The sequence below is a fragment of the Macaca nemestrina genome, chromosome 12, assembly GCF_043159975.1.
Source record: "Macaca nemestrina isolate mMacNem1 chromosome 12, mMacNem.hap1, whole genome shotgun sequence".
Lineage (NCBI taxonomy): Eukaryota > Metazoa > Chordata > Mammalia > Primates > Cercopithecidae > Macaca > Macaca nemestrina.
Genome location: NC_092136.1, coordinates 76,052,465 through 76,070,207, shown reverse-complemented (window position 1 = coordinate 76,070,207; position 17,743 = coordinate 76,052,465). Strand labels below are relative to the sequence as shown.

Here is a 17,743-nt window from a genome sequence, read left to right as displayed (position 1 = left end):
AGTTAACTTAGTTTTGCATTTGTTTGTTTTCGAGACAGGGTCTCGCTCTGTCTCCAAGGCTTGAGTGAAGTGGCATGACCACGGCTCACTACAGCCTCAGTCTCCTGGGCTCAAGTGATTCTCCTACCTCAGCCTCCTGAGTAGCTGGGACTAAAGGAGTGCACCACTGCGCCCAGCTAATTTCGTAATTTTTTGTAGAGACAGGGTCTCCCTGTGCAACCCAGGCTGGTCTTGAACTCTTAGGCTCAAGCGATCCTTACACCTCAGCCTCCCAAAGTGCTGGAATTATAGGCATGAGCCACCGTGCCTGGCTGGTAATTTAGTTTTTAATAGTAATATATAATGCCAATGCCAAGAGGTTGAACATATTCATTCCTTCACTCCACAAATGAATGAACACCTATGGTTGGGCTTAGGCACTATGTTAGGTAAAGCTCACAGTTTTAGTTAAAATGTCAGACATTTTAAAGCTGAAAAATAAATAACTTTTCAGTTCATGGATTTAAAAAAGGTAGTTTGCAGTTAGAATGGCAATCATTAAAAAGTCAGGAAACAACAGGTGCTGGAGAGGATGTGGAGAAATAGGAACACTTTTACACTGTTGGTGGGATTGTAAACTAGTTTAACCATTGTGGAAAACAGTGTGGCGATTCCTCAAGGATCTAGAACTAGAAATACCATTTGACCCAGCCATCCCATTACTGGGTATATACCCAAAGGATTGTAAGTCATGCTGCTATAAAGACACATGCACATGTATGTTTATTGCAGCACTATTCACAATAGCAAAGACTTGGAATCAACCCAAATGTCCATCAGTGACAGACTGGATTAAGAAAATATGGCACATATACACCGTGGAATCCTATGCAGCCATAAAAAAGGATGAGTTTGTGTCCTTTGTAGGGACATGGATGCAGCTGGAAACCATCATTCTCAGCAAACTATCACAAGAACAGAAAACCAAACACCGCATATTCTCACTCATAGGTGGGAATTGAACAATGAGATCACTTGGACACAGGAAGGGGAACATCACACACCAGGGCCTATTGTGGGGAGAGGGTGAGGGGAGGGATAGCATCAGGAGATATACCTAATGTAAATGACGAGTTAATGGGTACAGCACACCAACATGGCACATGTATACATATGTAACAAACCTGCATGTTGTACACATGTACCCTAGAACTTAAAGTATAATAAAAAAATAAAAATAAAAAAAGGTAGTTTGAATTTAATTGTATTATCTGATGTTATAAATTCTTAAGAAAGCCATTAACCAAAATTTATATGGTATTTGAGAGTGTACGAAATCATTACATTGTCTAATTTGATCCTCAAAACAAATCTATGAAGTATTTTCTCTCTCTCTCTCTCTCTCTCTCTCTCTGTTTTTTGAGATAGGATCTTGCTATGTTGCCCAGGCTGGTCTCAAACTGCTGGGCTCAAGCGTTCCTTTGCCTCAGTCTTCCTGGTAGCTGGGATTACAAGCACAAATTACTATATCCACCCAATGAGGTATTTTCAATCCAATTTGACAGCTAAGGAAGGTGAAAATCAAAATTAAGTAATTTGTATAAATATATACAAGATCACACAGCTTGTAAATGGCAAAGTCAGGATTCAAATACAAGGATATTGATTATAAAATTTATTTTCTTTTACTTATTTTTTTTTTTTTAGAGATGGGGTCTTGCTTGGTCACCAAGGCTGGAGTAGAGTGGCGTGATCACAGCTCCCTGAAGCTTTGAACTTCTGGGCTCAAGTGATCCTCCTGCCTCAGCCTTCCAACTAGTTGGGAGTACAGGCACATGTCACCATGCCCAGCTAGTACTGTCATTTTAGCAATATTAATTCTTCTGATTCATAAGCATGGGATGTCTTTCCATTTGTTTATATCCTCATCAATTTCCTTCATCAGTATTCTGTAGTTTTCCTCACAGAGGTCTTTTACCTCCTTAAATTTATTCCTATGTAATTTTTTGTAGCTATTATAAACAAGATTGCATTCTTGATTTCTTTTCAAGCTAGTTCACTGTTTGTGTATAGAGATACTAATTTTTGTATATTGATTTTATATCCTGCAATTTTACTGAATTTATTGATCAGTTGTAAAAGGCTTTTGGTAGAGTCTTTAGGTTTTTCTATATAAAGGTCACGTCATCCACAAATAGGGACAATTTGACTTCTTCCTTTTCAATTTGGATGCTTTTTATTCCTTTCTTTCTCTTGATGAACTGCTCTGCCTAAGACTTTCTGAATTTATTTAATTTAACTTAATTTCTTAAACAGTGTTTAATTTATATCAAGTTCCTCAGCGTAAGACAAAAATTAAAGACTAAAAAACAGAAGTTTTTAAATTTTAAAAAAATTCCAAATCTCTCAAATGAATTATGCTAGTTCTACCAGAATCCTTTGGGCCAAGTTCTACTGGAACAAGATATTATTTTCCAGGGTACTCACTGCCCGAGTGTCAGCTTTTAAAGGTCTGAAAAAAACTGCTTTAAAGAAAACCAGAGAAAATGGGATCAGTCAGCCAAGACAAGTGTGCCACAGCAGTAAACAGAGGTTTCTCTGTGATCCAACTAAAATAGCAGTGTTGTTAAACCCCCACACACATATAACTGGAATATTTGCATGGTCTTTCCTATTAAGCTTCAACCTAAATACTAAATTTGTTATTTTAAAACCTGGTTTTTATTTTTAAAAAATAAAGAGAGTGAAAGCGGAAAAAACACAGGGTAGATAATGAAAGAAAGAATAAAGCAGAAGGGAAACAAGACCTATTGAGTTTATATTCCTATAACCATACTAGTGACTTTATTTATATAATCTCTTTTGATACAAAATATCACCTTATAAGGCGGGTGTTATCATTCTCATTCTACATATTAGAACACTTGAGGCCCAATGAGGTTAAGAAATTTTTCCAGTGTAATATAGCTGCTAAATGGGAATATCTGGATTCAATCTTATGTCCCTTTAACAAGAAGCTGTATTCTTCATGCTGAAAAAGCAAAGGACAAAAAAGAAAACAGAAGAAATACAACCTTCATGCTGAAAATGCAAAGGAAGAGAAAGAAAACAGAAGAAATACAATCATGAGTGTTGGTCTATACTAATAACTATATAATTCTGGCAACTATAACTTGTGAGTATAAACAAAACAACACTCGTTTTTCCTATTTTAATCACTCCACAACAATCATTAGCACAGAAGACTTCTGTGACCAAATATGTGGCGGTTTCTCCCACAAACCAAGCAAGCAAGCAATTCTACAGCAGACATCAGCTGGGTGTTCTCCAATTCAATTCAATTCTGAAGCTATCTACTTGGAGATAGCCTCAGAAACCACAGGTTGAGGGCTTGGTCCCACAAGAGAGCCTCTTCTTTTCACCAGTCACAAGTCTAGACCTCCAGACTGTCTGACCAACTGGCTTCAAGTTGGGGTTCCTACAACCCCCTCTTTGGGTTCAATTAATTTGCTATAATGGCTCACATAACTCAGGGAAACACTTATTTGTGTTTATCAGTTTATTACAAAGGATATTTTAAAGGATTCAAATAAACAGTCAGATGACTCACTATCAGATTAGAGTCCTGCCTTGGTCAGGTGAAAGGAGGGCAGCAGAAGATCAGAGAGAGAGATTCTGTTTCCTGAGGCCTGCTTCTGAAGCCTAGAGTGTCCCAACATTACAACAAAAGACTATATCAAGGGTTATGAAAATTATGAGCCAGGAACCGTGGATGAAAATATATATGTGTGTGTGTGTGTGTGTGTGTGTGTGTGTGTGTGTGTGTATGTGTATATATATATAATATCACAATACTGGATTCATCTGAACCTCTGAAAAATTTATTCAATTGTATTCTATATGATTAAATGACACTGTTTTAAGACAATTCTTTTATTACTGTAATGCTTTTTTTTTTTTTTTGGAGACAGAGTCTCACTCTATCGCCTAGGCTGGAGTGCAGTGGTGCGATCTCCACTCACTGTAACCTCCACCTCCTGGGTTCAAGCGATTCTCATGCCTCAGCCTCCAGAGTAGCTGAAACTACAGGCGCACGCCACCTTGCCTGGCTAATTTTTGTATTTTTTGGTAGAGACAGGGTTTTGCCATATTGGCCAGGGGTCTCAAACTCCCGACCTCAAGTGATCCGCCCGCCTCAGCCTCCCAAAGTGCTAGGATTACAGGAGTGAGCCACCGTACTCAGTGATTACTATAATAAATCATTTATCTTGTGTTCTATTTACCCTTTTCACATTTTTAAGTGTATACCTTAGCTAGTACATAACGTACTGGGAAAAAATACATATCACGTATCTTGCAAACTAATATACATATAGTAGATGTTTGGTACATATTTATTGGCTGAACATTTTGTATACTCACTATGCCTTGAAATCTATAAGTACAGGAATAGTTAATGTGATTAGCCTTCAGTGACTTTGGAGTTCAGTCTGGAAAATGGTTCTGCTTTAATCAATCATGAGCAATATGTGCACTAGTTATGTGAGCTGATTCATCATTTCTCTAGTATCCTCCATTTTATTAAAATGACTTTATAATGACAAACAGGCAAAATAAGTCTTATTTATTCTGAAGATTTCATTGGGCAGAATATGCCAAGCAACTCCTCATTCATTCAACAAATATTTACTGAGAACTTAATCTATATTAGACACTGTGCTAAATGCTGGGGATATGGTGTTAAAGCCAAAAAGTTCTCTAACTTGAGGTATTATCAATATAGTAGAGAAAATAAACACATATAAATAATTATAGCACTGTCTGTAAGGTGTGGACATGTAATTTGTTCATCCAATAAATATTTATTGAGAGTCTCATGTACTAGACACTGTAATAAGCCCTGGGATACAGCAATGAACAAAACCACAGGGGTCCTCCCCTCATGACCTTACAATCCAAGATGGTCTCAAAGATTTCTCAAGTCTCCACGACAATGAATTCATGGTAAAAAAAAAAATCACAAGAATATGTGAGGAAACATGCAGCCATAAAAGAGAATCAGCAAAACAATAAGCACAGAATTAGACAAGCAAAAATGAAATATATTGAAATTAATGAATATGAAATATTGTGTTTTTAAAATATTTAAAGAAATATAAGATAGCAAGAAAAAAAATAACCAAGGAAGAAAAAATAACAAAAATGGCCAGGCAGATTTGAAAAAAAGAAACAATACCCCTAGAAATGAAAAAGAGAATAATTAAAAATACAAAAAAAGTGAATTTAGAAGAAAAAAAGAAATAAGGCTGAGTTAACAAAATAAAGAGAGATGGTAGGCATAAAGCAGAGCATTCCAGACAAAGACAATAATGTATGCAAATACATGAAACTATGAGCTGCATTCTGTGTTCAGGAATACAAAAGCAGTACCATACAAAAGTGCAAGTGTTTAGAAAGGCCATTAGAGAGGGAATCAAGGGGCAGATCGTGAAAGTCTTCATATGCTATACTTCTCAACTCTATATTTCCATGTGTGCTAATACTGATTATCTGATGCACTTATATGTTTTTAAGTACACATATGTGTATATAACATTTAGTATTTCCAGTATTGAAATAAACCCTTGGCTAAAAGAAAACAAAGAAATAGTTATTAAGCAATGTGACAGAAAACCCAAAAATTCTCTCATTACAAATACCTAGATGAGTTGTAAAAATTTAACAAATAATATTTTTAAATGTACAGCTGGGCTCCAAAAAAACTAAAAGTACTTCTTAAAAGGAAAAAGAAAAAAAAAGAGGCAATTGAAAACTAATATAGTAATAACTAAGTTATGACTGCCCTACAGAGGGTAAGAGATAAGGCAGTGAGTTGTCTGTCTCAGTACCATAGGAGGTTGGGTTTCAATGCTCACACAGGAATGAGAGATGAGGCCTTGGACCACACAAGGATAGGAAATGGATCTGAGATCATCTATATAGAGCTGAGATGCTTGTGGGGCTACTTAGTAGCTAAATGAAATAGAAAAGTAAACACCCACTAGCACAAAGGAACAAGAAGACCATTGGTCTTTATTGACCTGGTCACAGGGTAAAAAGTAAAAAGAAAACAATAATTACTGCACTTGGAAATATAAAAATAAGGTATGTGAAACACAGATATCTAAAGTGGCCCCCAGATCCCCATACCCTGGTATCCACAGTCTTATGTAACTCCCTCCTTTTGTGTATAAGCAGAAACTGTGACTTGCTGCTAACCAAGACAATAAGGCAAGGTGACAAGAGACACACGATTATGTGTATGTGGTGACATTACCTAAGACTGTAGCACCCATCTTGCTGAAGTCTCTCATTCCCTTGCTGGCTTTGAAGAAACAAGCTGCTATGTTGTGGTCTGCCTATTTTGGTAGTCCCATATTTGAAGGGCAGCTTCCAGGAGCTAAGGGCAGCTTCCATCCAAAAGCCAACAAGAAACTGAAGCCTGTCAGTCCTATAACCACAGGAAACTGAATTCTGCTAATGGATTCTTCCATAGTTAAGCTTCAGATGAGACCACAGCCCCAGCTAACATCTTGACCGCAGCCCTGTGAAATCATAAACAAAGGACTCAGCTAAACTGGATCCAGACTCCTAACCCATAGAAACTGTGAGATTATAAATGTGTGTATTCCCATATATAAATATATGGTAATTTAATTACTGAAAGTAAGACACTGGGGAAAAAATATGCCAGGCAAAAGAAACAGAATAGATTTTAAGGAATACATGCAATATATAGCTTAAATTTCAGATCATGTTTTAAATTAATGCCATGTTTTGTCTAGTATCTTAAAAAAGCAAATCATTTATTTATTGATCATACACAACAGCTTTGTACCAGTTTCACAGCTGGTAGAGCAATTTAGGAAGCTAGCTGTACAGCATGCTTACCATACATAAACCTAAAAAGACTCTCCTAACAGAGGGCAATAATAAGCAAAGCAGGCTATAATTCCAGCACTTTGGGGAGGCTGAGGTGGGTGGATCACTTGAATCCAGGAGCTGCCAAGACCAGCCTGTGCAACACGGTAAAACCCCATCTCTACAAAAAAATACAAAAACTAGCCAGGTGTGGTGGCATGTACCTGTAGTCCCAGCTACTCGGAGGCTGAGGCAGGAAGATGGCTTGGGTCTGGGAGGTCAAGGCTGCAGTGAGCTAAGATCATGCAACTGCACTCCAGCCTGGACAACAGAGTGAGTCCCTGTCTCAAAAAAAAAAAAAAAAAAAAAAAAAGTTACCTGTAGTAATTAACATCCACAGACTCCAAAACAGCTTCAATTAGTTATGGTAATGCCTAGACATATAGGAGAAGTTTTATGCAATTTATGCACATGCATGGGCATCACAAAAACTCATATATACTCTTCTGAATGGTAGCACTTTTCAAAGTAAGATTTGAAATACAAAATCAATTTGTATTAGTTTCCTCATTTGACCTTTAAAACAATCCTATTACATAAGCAGGACAAATATCTTATAAAAATATTTTATAACAATGTCTTTTCTGAATGTTTTAAATATATATACATATTTGAAAAACTATATACTTTTAAAAATGATAGCTACCAATTATTATGATTTACTTTAGGAAGATCTTTTCTTCATCCATCTAATGTATGGTATATAAATTTACTTCATGCAGTCTCTCTTTGAGTTCTCCTTTGCTTTCTTATCACCTTCTCTTACAACCTTTACCCCCCTTAAAACCAATCTATCGTTAGTCTCCCAATCTCTGACTGAAAATATTTTTTAGAAAGTTAAAGATAAAAAGCCTTATCTGACATATACATATATTTGGAGACAGGGTCTTGCTCTGTTACCCAAGCTGGAATGCAGTGACATGATCATGGCTCACTGCAGCCTCAAACTCCCAAGCGACATTCCTACCTCAGCCTACCAAGTAGCTAGGACTAGAGGCATGCACCCAGCTAATTTTTGTATTTTTTGTAGAGACAGGGTTTCACTATGTTGCCCAGGCAGGATTTATACCTATTTTTGTCATCACTTATTTTGATCATTCTTAAACTTTATATATTGTTCTTGACAGTAAGTTCTTATACTTAAAAACCCATGATGGTATGGCTCACGCCTGTAATCCCAGGACTTTGGGAGGCCAAGGTGGGAGGATTGCTTGAGTTCAGGAGTTCGAAACCAGCCTGGGCAACATGGCAAAACCCCGTCTCTACAAAAAATACAAAAATTAGACAGGTGTGGCACATGCCTGTAATTCCAGCTACTTGGGAGGCTGAGGCACAAGAATTGCTTGAACCAAGGAGGCGGAGGTTGCAGTGAGCCAAGATGGCACCACTGCACTCCAGCCTGGGCCACATAGGCTCTGTCTCAAAAACAATAACAGCAAAACCCCCACAGTACCTTGAGTACCTAGGCCTGCTTTGTATGATTTCTCTCCTTTAAAATTCCATTCTCATTCTTCATTAATCCTAGTCCCCCACTATGATCAAAATCCTCCTTTGCAGCCATTTGTTTCATGAAAACATTTCCAATTTAACAACATCTTCCTTTTTGATCATATAACTGTAGCATGCTAATATATCTCCCAAGCGTTATACTGTCAATGGTATTCGTACCTGACTTGTTCTGAACTGAGTATAAAAGTTTACTCCCCTGGCTGAAAACACTCCAAACACTTCCAACTGCAAATAAAATAAAAGCCAATCTCTTTACCATGGTCTACAAGGCTAACACAATCAACCCCTGCCTACCTCTTCTAATTACTCTCCTTTTTGCCCATCATTCCCAAAACACTAATCTTCCCAATGTTCCTAGACCAAACCAAGTCCATTCCAGCCACAGGGCCATTTGCAGTACTGTCTGGAACACCATTACCCCAGATTACCACATATGCCATCTCATTCTTCAGGACTTATACCAGATGCCACCAATTCAGAGACGCCTTCCTTAACTACCCTATCTAAAGAAGTCCTCTAGCCATTCTCTATCATATTACCTAGTTTTATTTACAGCATTTATCACAATTAGCAACCACTTATATACTTAACCGTTTGTCATCTTCTCTCAATAGAATGCATGTTCACAACAACACTTTCTTATCTGCTTTCCTCACTGCCATTATCAACAAGTACCTAGAACAGTGCTATGATAATCACGTTTTCTGATTTCTGTATTTCATGCTTTGGTATATGGGGCCTTGCTTACTCTGGTGGAATCGCTCCTCCCAGAGCTAGCCAGGTAGCAAAGGAGTGCACCTTCCATATGCATACCAAACAATCCAGAGCCCATAGTCCCAACTACCTCATTTATCAGACTCTTACACTCTAGGCCACTATTCCCCTACCCAAATCATCCCAGGGCCACGTACCATACAAATAGTGGCAGCCCCTACGTCCCAGCGTCCACTGAAATTACTCAAAACTAGCCAAGCCTAAGCCTACTTATAATGCCTTGCCTGTTCCTTCCTGCAGAAACCACAATAAAGCTGTATGACCATATTTCCCCCTACTTCCTCTGCCCCCCGACTGACCCTGGTGCTTTCTTAAGTGGCCCTACATGGTGTGTTATTCCTCCTGTTTCTAGGAAACTGAGTATAAAACTTCTTCCTGGGCAAGGGCGGGGACAGTATTAGGACAAATACCTAATACATGTGGGGCTTAAAACCTAGAAGATGGGTTGATGGGTGCAGCAAACCAGCATGGCATATGCACACCAATGTAATAAACCTGCACACTCTCCACATGTATCCCCGAACTTAAAGTAAAATTTAAAAAAAAAACAAACTTCTTCCTTCATGACAGTCATTTCTGTGTCTCTGTGTCTAACTATACCTGATTAAAACAAATCCCAGGTACCCTTAAAATAAGTGCCTAGCATATAGTACATGCAAGTAACACATAAGAATGCAGAAAGGTTTTAAGTAAAGAATAAAAAACAGTAATATATAAATACTTCAAATCAAAGGAACTTTAAAACAAAAAGCATTAGAAGAAGGATCTGGCTGGGCTTCATGGCTCACACTTACAATCCTAGCACTTTGGGAGGTCAAGGCAGGTGGATTGATTGCTTGAGCCCAGGAGTTTGAGAGAGCCTGGGCAACATGGCAAAACCCCATCTGTACTAAAAATACAAAAAAGTAGCTGGGCATGGTGGCATGTGCCTGTAGTCCCAGCTATCCCAGAGGCTGAGGTGGGAGGATCAGCTAAGCCCAGGAAGTCAAGGCTGCAGTGAACTGTGATTGTGCCATTGCCCCCCAGCCTGGACAATAGAGTGAGACCCTGTCTCAAAAAAAATTAAAAGAGAAAAACTAAAAATAAGAATCCAGTTCACCAGGAAGACATCATAATCCTAAACATATTTGCACCAAATTACATAGCCTCAAAATACTTAAAGCAAAAACTAACAGAATAATAATGAAGAAAATAAACAAATCCACCAACATGGTAGGAGATTTTAATACACCTATCTTAATGTTTAATAGATGAAGCAACCTTCACATGCTGCCCCTGTACAAATCAGTAGAGTTACAAAAGACTTTTGTTGTGGGACGTCAGGGACCCCAAATGGAGGGACTGGCTGGAGTCACAGCAGAGGAACATAAATTGTGAAGATTTCATGGACATTTATCACTTCCCTAATAATACTCTTATAATTTCTTACGCCTGTCTTTACTTCAGTCTCTGAACATGAACTGTGAAGATTTCATGGACATTTATCAGTTCCCAAATAATACTCTTACAATTACTTACGCCCATCTTACTTTAATCTCTTAATCCTGTTATCTTCGTAAGCTGAGGATGTATGTCACCTCAGGACCACTATTGTACAAATTGATTGTAAAACATGTTTGTTTGAACAATATGAAATCAGCACACCTTGAAAAAGAAGAGAATAACAGCGATTTTAGGGAACAAGGGAAGACAACCATAAGGTCTGACTGCCTGTGGGGTTGGGCAGAAAAGAGCCATATTTTTCTTCTTGCAGAGAGCCTACAAACGGACATGCAAGTAGGATAGATATCCCTAAATTCTCTTCCCAGCAAGGAATATAATATTAAGACCCTAGGAAAAGAATTGCATTCCTGGGGAGAGGTCTATAAACGGCCGCTCTGGAAGTGTCTGTCCTATACAGTTGAGATAAGGACTGAGATACGCCCTGGTCTCAGGCTTACTGGGATTGGGAAACCCCAGCCCTGGTAAATTTGAGGTCAGACCAGTTCTCTGCTCTCGAACCCTGTTTTCTGTTAAGACATTTATTAAGACAATACGTGCACCGCTGAACACAGACCCTTATCAGGAGTTTCTGATTCTGCTCTGGTCCTGTTTCCTTAGAAGCATGTGATCTTTGCTCTGCCTTTCGCCCTTTGAAGCATGTGATCTTTATGATCTACCCCCTATACATACACCCCCTCCCCTTTTGAAATTCCTAATAAAAACTTGCTGGTTTTGCAGCTCAGGTGGACATCACAGACCTACCAATATGTGATGTCACCCCCGGCGGCCCAGCTGTAAAATTCCTCTCTTTGTACTCTTTCTCTGTATTTCTCAGACAGGCTGATACTTAGGGAAAATAGAAAGAACATATGTTGAAATATTGCGGACGGGTTCCCCTGATAGACTTCAACATCACAATGGGCTTGATCCAATAGATATTAAAACTAATGACCATAAGAACACTACAACAATTTGGGGGACTTTCACTGCTAGCCATAACAGAATTACTGGGACTGGATTTTCCCTTGCAGTTAACAAGTATAAAAGAGGCCAAATTCTATGCAATGTGATCCCTGAGAAAAAGGGAAATAAATGAGGTAAACTCAGCTTTCTGGAGGAAGTATTTCTAGACTTTGGTGTAAGGAAAAAAAAATCCAAGCACAGCACAGCAGTCTTGTGGAGAAAAAGCTCCCAAAATTTGCAAGGAATCTTCGAGTCTACCACCAAATAAAAAACTGCACATGCTCACAGTCTCTTAGGCTGAGAGAAGAACTAATAGGGGGAGAAATAACTACTATAGAGCTGTAAACCAAACAACTACTATAACATATAGGATTTGAGACCTTCACATTGTGACTAGAGAGAACAGTGATCATGCTGAACACTTAGACCATCCAGTAGAGATCCTAGACCATTTTGGTAATGAAGCAAAACTACCAAAAGAATAAAGACAACAACTCTAGAACCACTCCCAAAATATGCTTTAAAACAAATCTTGAAAGGGATCAGCTGATCAGAATCTAACTGCTGGCCAGAACAAAATCCAACACACTTTAAGAGAAGACAACAAAATCTATTCACTCAATGATATCCCATTACCATGTCTGGTATCCAAACAGAAATTGCTAAACAAGTTAAAAAGCAAGAAAATTGGCTGGGCACAGTGGCTCACACCTGTAATCCTAGCACTTTGGGAGGCCGAGGCAGGCAGATCACTTGAGGTCAGGAATTCGAGACCAGCCTGGCCAACGTGGCAAAACCCCGTCTCTACTAAAAATATGAAAATTAGCCAACTGTGGTAGTGCATACCTGTAATTCCAGCTATTAGCGAGGCTGAATGAGGCAGGAGAATTACTTGAACCCAGAAGGCAGAGGTTCCAGTGAGCTGAGATTGTGCTACTGCACTCCAGCCTGGGCGACAGAGTGAGACTCGGTCTCAAAAAAAAAAAAAAAAAAAAAAAAAAAAGCAAGAAAGTCATTCAAAAGAAGCAATGCCAAAATGACAGCGACGAAACTGAAAAAGATTTTAGATCACCTATTACAAGTATGTTCAAGAATCTAAAGAAAACATGGACATAATGGGGGGAGAAACGGAACATAGTAAAAAGGTCCATATACACTTCTGCTTCCAGCAATGATAGAATAAGGCCCTACTAGCTAATTCTCCCTCAGAAAAATATGGTAAAATCTAGGATAATACAAAAAGAGATTATCTGGAAGCACCGGAGTGTAAGAAGCTGACAAATTCTAATGCAGAGTACACATTTCAAGAAGGGGAGTCGTACAAAGTGAATTCCCATTTTCGCAGCTTGTAGCCTTGGGATAAGTGCAGCTGACACAGTACATAAGAAACAGGAAAAAGTAACACCACAGGCTTGTTGGCCTGGGGAACCAGCACACTGAAGCCAGAAAAAAAATATGGCATTGAAGAGAACTGAGGAATCTTGAAAGGGAAAACAAAGAAGGGATCCCTAAATTCTGTCTGCCCATGTCTCTGACTGAACCATGAACCACATGCGCATATAACAGATTGAAAGAAGTCCAACTAAAGACAAATGACATGCTGGCCAAGAAACAAGAGTGTACAGTTCAAGTCAAGTCAGTCAAGATAACTAAATGCCAGTTAAAATAACAGAAACAACACTCATAAGAAACAAAGATACCTGAATCTCCACAATTTAACATTTTTTTTTTTTTTTTTTTTTTTTTGAGATTGAGTCTTGCTCTGTTGCCCAGGCTGGAGTGCAGTGGCGCGATCTCTGCTCACTGCAAGCTCCGCCTCCCGGGGTCATGCTATTCTCCTGCCTCAGCCTCCCGAGTAGCTGGGACTACAGGCGCCTGCCACCACGCCTGGCTAATTTTTTTGTATTTTTAGTAGAGACGGGGTTTCACTGTGTTAGCCAGCATGGTCTCGATCTCCTGACCTCGTGATCCGCCCATCTTGGCCTCCCAAAGTGCTGGGATTACAGGCGTGAGCCACTGCGCCTGGTCAATTTAACATTCTTTATGTTCAATATAAAGCCTAAAATTACCTAACATATGAAGACCCAGGAAAATGGTTCTTACTCTAATGACAAAAGAATATCAATTGAGACTGATCCCAAGATCATCTAGATGTGACAGAAAGCAGACAAGGATGTTAAAGAAACTGCTATAACTAACCTCAAGGAATTAAGATAAAATATGCTAACAATAATAAAAGAAGATAGGAAATCTCTGGAGAAAGAAATAATAAGCAAGAACTAAGTGGGCACTCTACAACTGAAAATAAAATATCTGAAATAAATTATTCACCAGATAGACCTAACAGACAAACAGATGACAGAGAAAAAACTAAGTGAACACAAAGATAGGTCAATCAAAACTACCCAATATGTATATGCACAGAGAATGAAAAAAAGATTTTGGGCCGGGCGTGGTGGCTCACACCTGTAATCTCAGCACTTTGGCAGGCCGACGCGGGCAGATCCTGAGGTCAGGAGCTCGAGACCATCCTGGCTTACATGGTGAAACCCCATCTCTACTAAAAATACAAAAAATTAGCCGCGCGTGGTGGCTGGTGCCTGTAGTCCCAGCTACTCAGGAAGCTGAGGCAGGAGAAGGGCGTGAACCCAGGAGGTAGAGCTTGCAGTGAGCTGAGATCGCACCACTGCACTCCAGCCTGAATGACAGAGCGAGACTCCATCTCAAAAAAAAAAAAAAAAAAAAGATTTTTTACAAAATAATCCTAAACAGATCCTAATGAACCTATAAACAATGCAACATAGCTGTAATTGGAACCAAAGGATAGAAGAGAATGAAGCAGAAAAAAATCTGAATACATAATGATCAAAGTTTTTCAAAATATAATGAAATATAGAAATTTATAGACACGAGAAGCTCAACTTGCTGAAGGAAAATGATACCAGAGAGAAATGCAGATCCTCAGACAAGGGTGAAGAGCATCAGAAATGGTAAGCTACAAAAGACAATAATGTTTCCTTTTTCTTTTAACTTATTTATAACTCGTTTACTTTTAATATGCTGATATTTGGAGGTTTATAACATATAGATGTAATATATATAACAACTATAGCATAAAGAACAAGGTAGGTAGGATATGAGCCTATATAGTTGCCTTATTCTGCAAACTTCTACATTTTTCATGAAGTGGTCCATGAAGTAGGCTGTGAAAAGTTAAAGACATGTATTTTAATCCCTAGAGTAACCACTAAATAAATAATGCAAAGAAGAATGACTAAAAAGGCAATAGTAAAATATTTTAATTCTAAAATAATATTCAAATAATTTGTTAAAACGCAGGAGAACAAAAAACAGCTAGTATAATTACAATAATAAAATGACAGATCCAAACCAAACCATATCAACCAAAGATAAACCTGACAATTTGTTGCCCTGTTAATAACACTTAAATTGTTATCTGCTCGGGAATTCTACTTCTTTTTTTTTTTTTTTTTTTTTTTTTTTTTTGAGACATTGTGCTACTCTGTCATCCAGGCTGGAGTGCAGTGGTGCAATCATACCTCACTGCAGCATTGACCTCCAAGGTTCAAGTAATCCTCCCACCTCAGCCTCCCAAGTAGCTGGGACTACAGGTGTGCACCACCATGTAGGGCTAATTTCTTTTATTTTTATAGAGATGAGTTTCACCATGTTGCCCAGGCTGGTTTCTCACTCCTGGGCTCAAACAATCCGCCCACCTCCCCCTCCCAAAGTGCTGGTATTACAGGTGTGAGCCACCATACCCCACCCTGGCATCTTCTTACAAGGGCTCTAATCCCAGTCATAAGGGTAGATCCTCATGAACTAATTATGTCTCAAAGCCCCCACCTCCAAATACCAGCACAATAAGCTTAGGGAGTGCTGTGATAGTATACATATATAACATACGTACATACATATATATATGCTTTCATCCACAGTTCCTGGCTTATAGCTCCCATAGTCCTTGTTATTTCTCCCCATGGCAGTCCACAGAAACTAAAAAATATACTCTAATCTTCCCTCACCTTTCTGTCTCAGAGCTGGACATTAATAAATTCTCTGCTACTATATCTGATGGTAGATCACAAGACCCCCATTTCAGAAGGGGCCCCATCCCATACCCTGGAGGAAGGAATGCTGCACAGAGAGGCCAAGAAGAATCTGAATCTAATCCTATTTATAGCAGGTTAATCAGAAACACAAGTAAAACAACATGGGGCTTCCGACTGGCATTGGGAAGTGGAGGACAGTCTTGTGGGACTGAGCCCTCAACCTGTGAATCTGGTGCTACCAAGTAGATAGTGTCAGAATTGAACTGAAAGATACCCAGCTAGTGTCCACTGCAAAACTGATTGCTTCTCTGTTGGTGGGGAGAAATCCCACACATCTGGTCACAGAAATCTTCTGTGTTGATTGTGTTGTGAGCACAGAGGAAAAACAGTTTGTGCGCCAAGAGGAAAATTTACAACTTTAAATGCTTCTATTAACAAAGAAAGATCTAAAATCAGTGTTTTAAGCTTTCATCTCATGAAGCCAAAAAAGGAATATGTTAAATAAAAATAAGTAGAAGGAAAAAAATAAGAACAGAATAAGAATAAAGTAGAGAAAATTAACAAAGCCAAAAGTTGTTCCACTGACATAATAAAATCAAATAAACCATTAGGATGATTAATCATCAAAAAAGAGAGACTACAAATTACTGATTTCAGGAATGAAAGAACAGAGTTACCCCAGATTCTACAGACATTAAAAAAGCAATAAGGAAATGTCAGAAATAATTTTATGCCAATATATTCAACCATCTAGAGGAAATGAATAAATTTCCTTGAAAAATACAACCTAAAAACCTGAAGCAAGAAACCTAACAAAAAACAAATGTTAGAAAAATATCTCTTATGAACAAAGATGCAAAAATCCTGGCAAAAATCAATCCTGCCAAAAATACAAGCAAATTAAATTCAGCAACACATAAAAAGAATAACATATAATGTCTAAGCGGGCCAGCGAAACAAAGTTTATCCAACATTCAAAAATCAATCAATCAATCATATTAACAGAAAGGATAAAATCACAAGAATAACATTTGACAAACCCAACACCTATTCATGATAAAACTCAACAAGAACTTCCTCAATCAAATAAAGGATATCTACAAAAGACCTATAGCTAATATTATATCTAATAATGAAATATCGAATTATTTGCTTTTTAAATCAGGAAAAGGCAAGGATGTTCACTCATGATGTCATTTCTACTCAACATTGCCCTGGAGGTCCTAGCCAGTGCAACAGTGTAAGCAAAAGAAATAAAGTGCATAAAGATTGGAAAGAAAGAAGTGAAACTTCTATTTGAAGATTACGTGGTTAAATTGTGCTAAAATAACTGGATATGCCTATGAGGAAAAAATAAACTTCAATCCTTACTTTACACCATATGTGACAATAAATTTGAGATGGATATAGACCTGAATACAAAGCAATTAACTATAAAGCTTCCAAAAGAAAACATGGGAATAGACAAGCTATGAAAAGCAATAACCATAAGAGAAAAAGCTGATCAATTAGACTTCATCAAAACGTACAACTTCTCATCAAAAAAACTCCTTTAAAAAAATGAAGTAGGGAGACAGGGAGAAAATAGTCACAAAACATCCATCTGGCAAATGGACTTATATTTTGAATATGAAAGGAGCCCCTGTTACTCAATGATAAAAAGACAATCCAATTTTTTTAAATGGGCAAAAGATTTGAAAAGATACTTCACAAAAGAAGATATACATATGACCAAGAAGCACAAGAAAATATGCTCAACATCATCAGACATCAGGTAAATGCTAATTAAAATTACAACGAGATACCACTACATACATTCCAGAATGGATAAAATTAAGAAGTATGACAACATCAAACATTGTTGGGGATGTGGAGCACCTAAAACTTCCATGATGAGAATGAAAAATGATACATCACTGTGGGGAAAAAGTCTTACAGGCTCTTAGAAAACTAAAACATAAACCAACCTTAACCTGGCAATTCCAATCCTAGGTATTTATTCA

General features: G+C 38.1%; 1 protein-coding gene across 4 annotated transcripts in view; it reads right to left on the bottom strand.

The window, feature by feature from the left end:
* LOC105468944 (alkaline ceramidase 3) overlaps positions 1 to 17,743 on the bottom strand; it is a 169,437-nt gene that overhangs the window by 132,855 nt on the left and 18,839 nt on the right. Inside the window, exon 1 of one of the 4 annotated variants that reach the window (XM_071075336.1) lies at positions 6,296 to 6,504. The exons of 1 other annotated variant lie outside the window; for it this stretch is intronic. In XM_071075336.1, coding sequence (XP_070931437.1) covers positions 6,296 to 6,332 — 37 coding nt within the window. In that variant the 5' untranslated portion in view covers positions 6,333 to 6,504. Of the gene's footprint in view, positions 1 to 6,295; positions 6,505 to 17,743 lie in introns of those variants that run through there. 2 more of the 4 variants (XM_071075338.1, XM_071075337.1) reach the window with 2 other exon arrangements.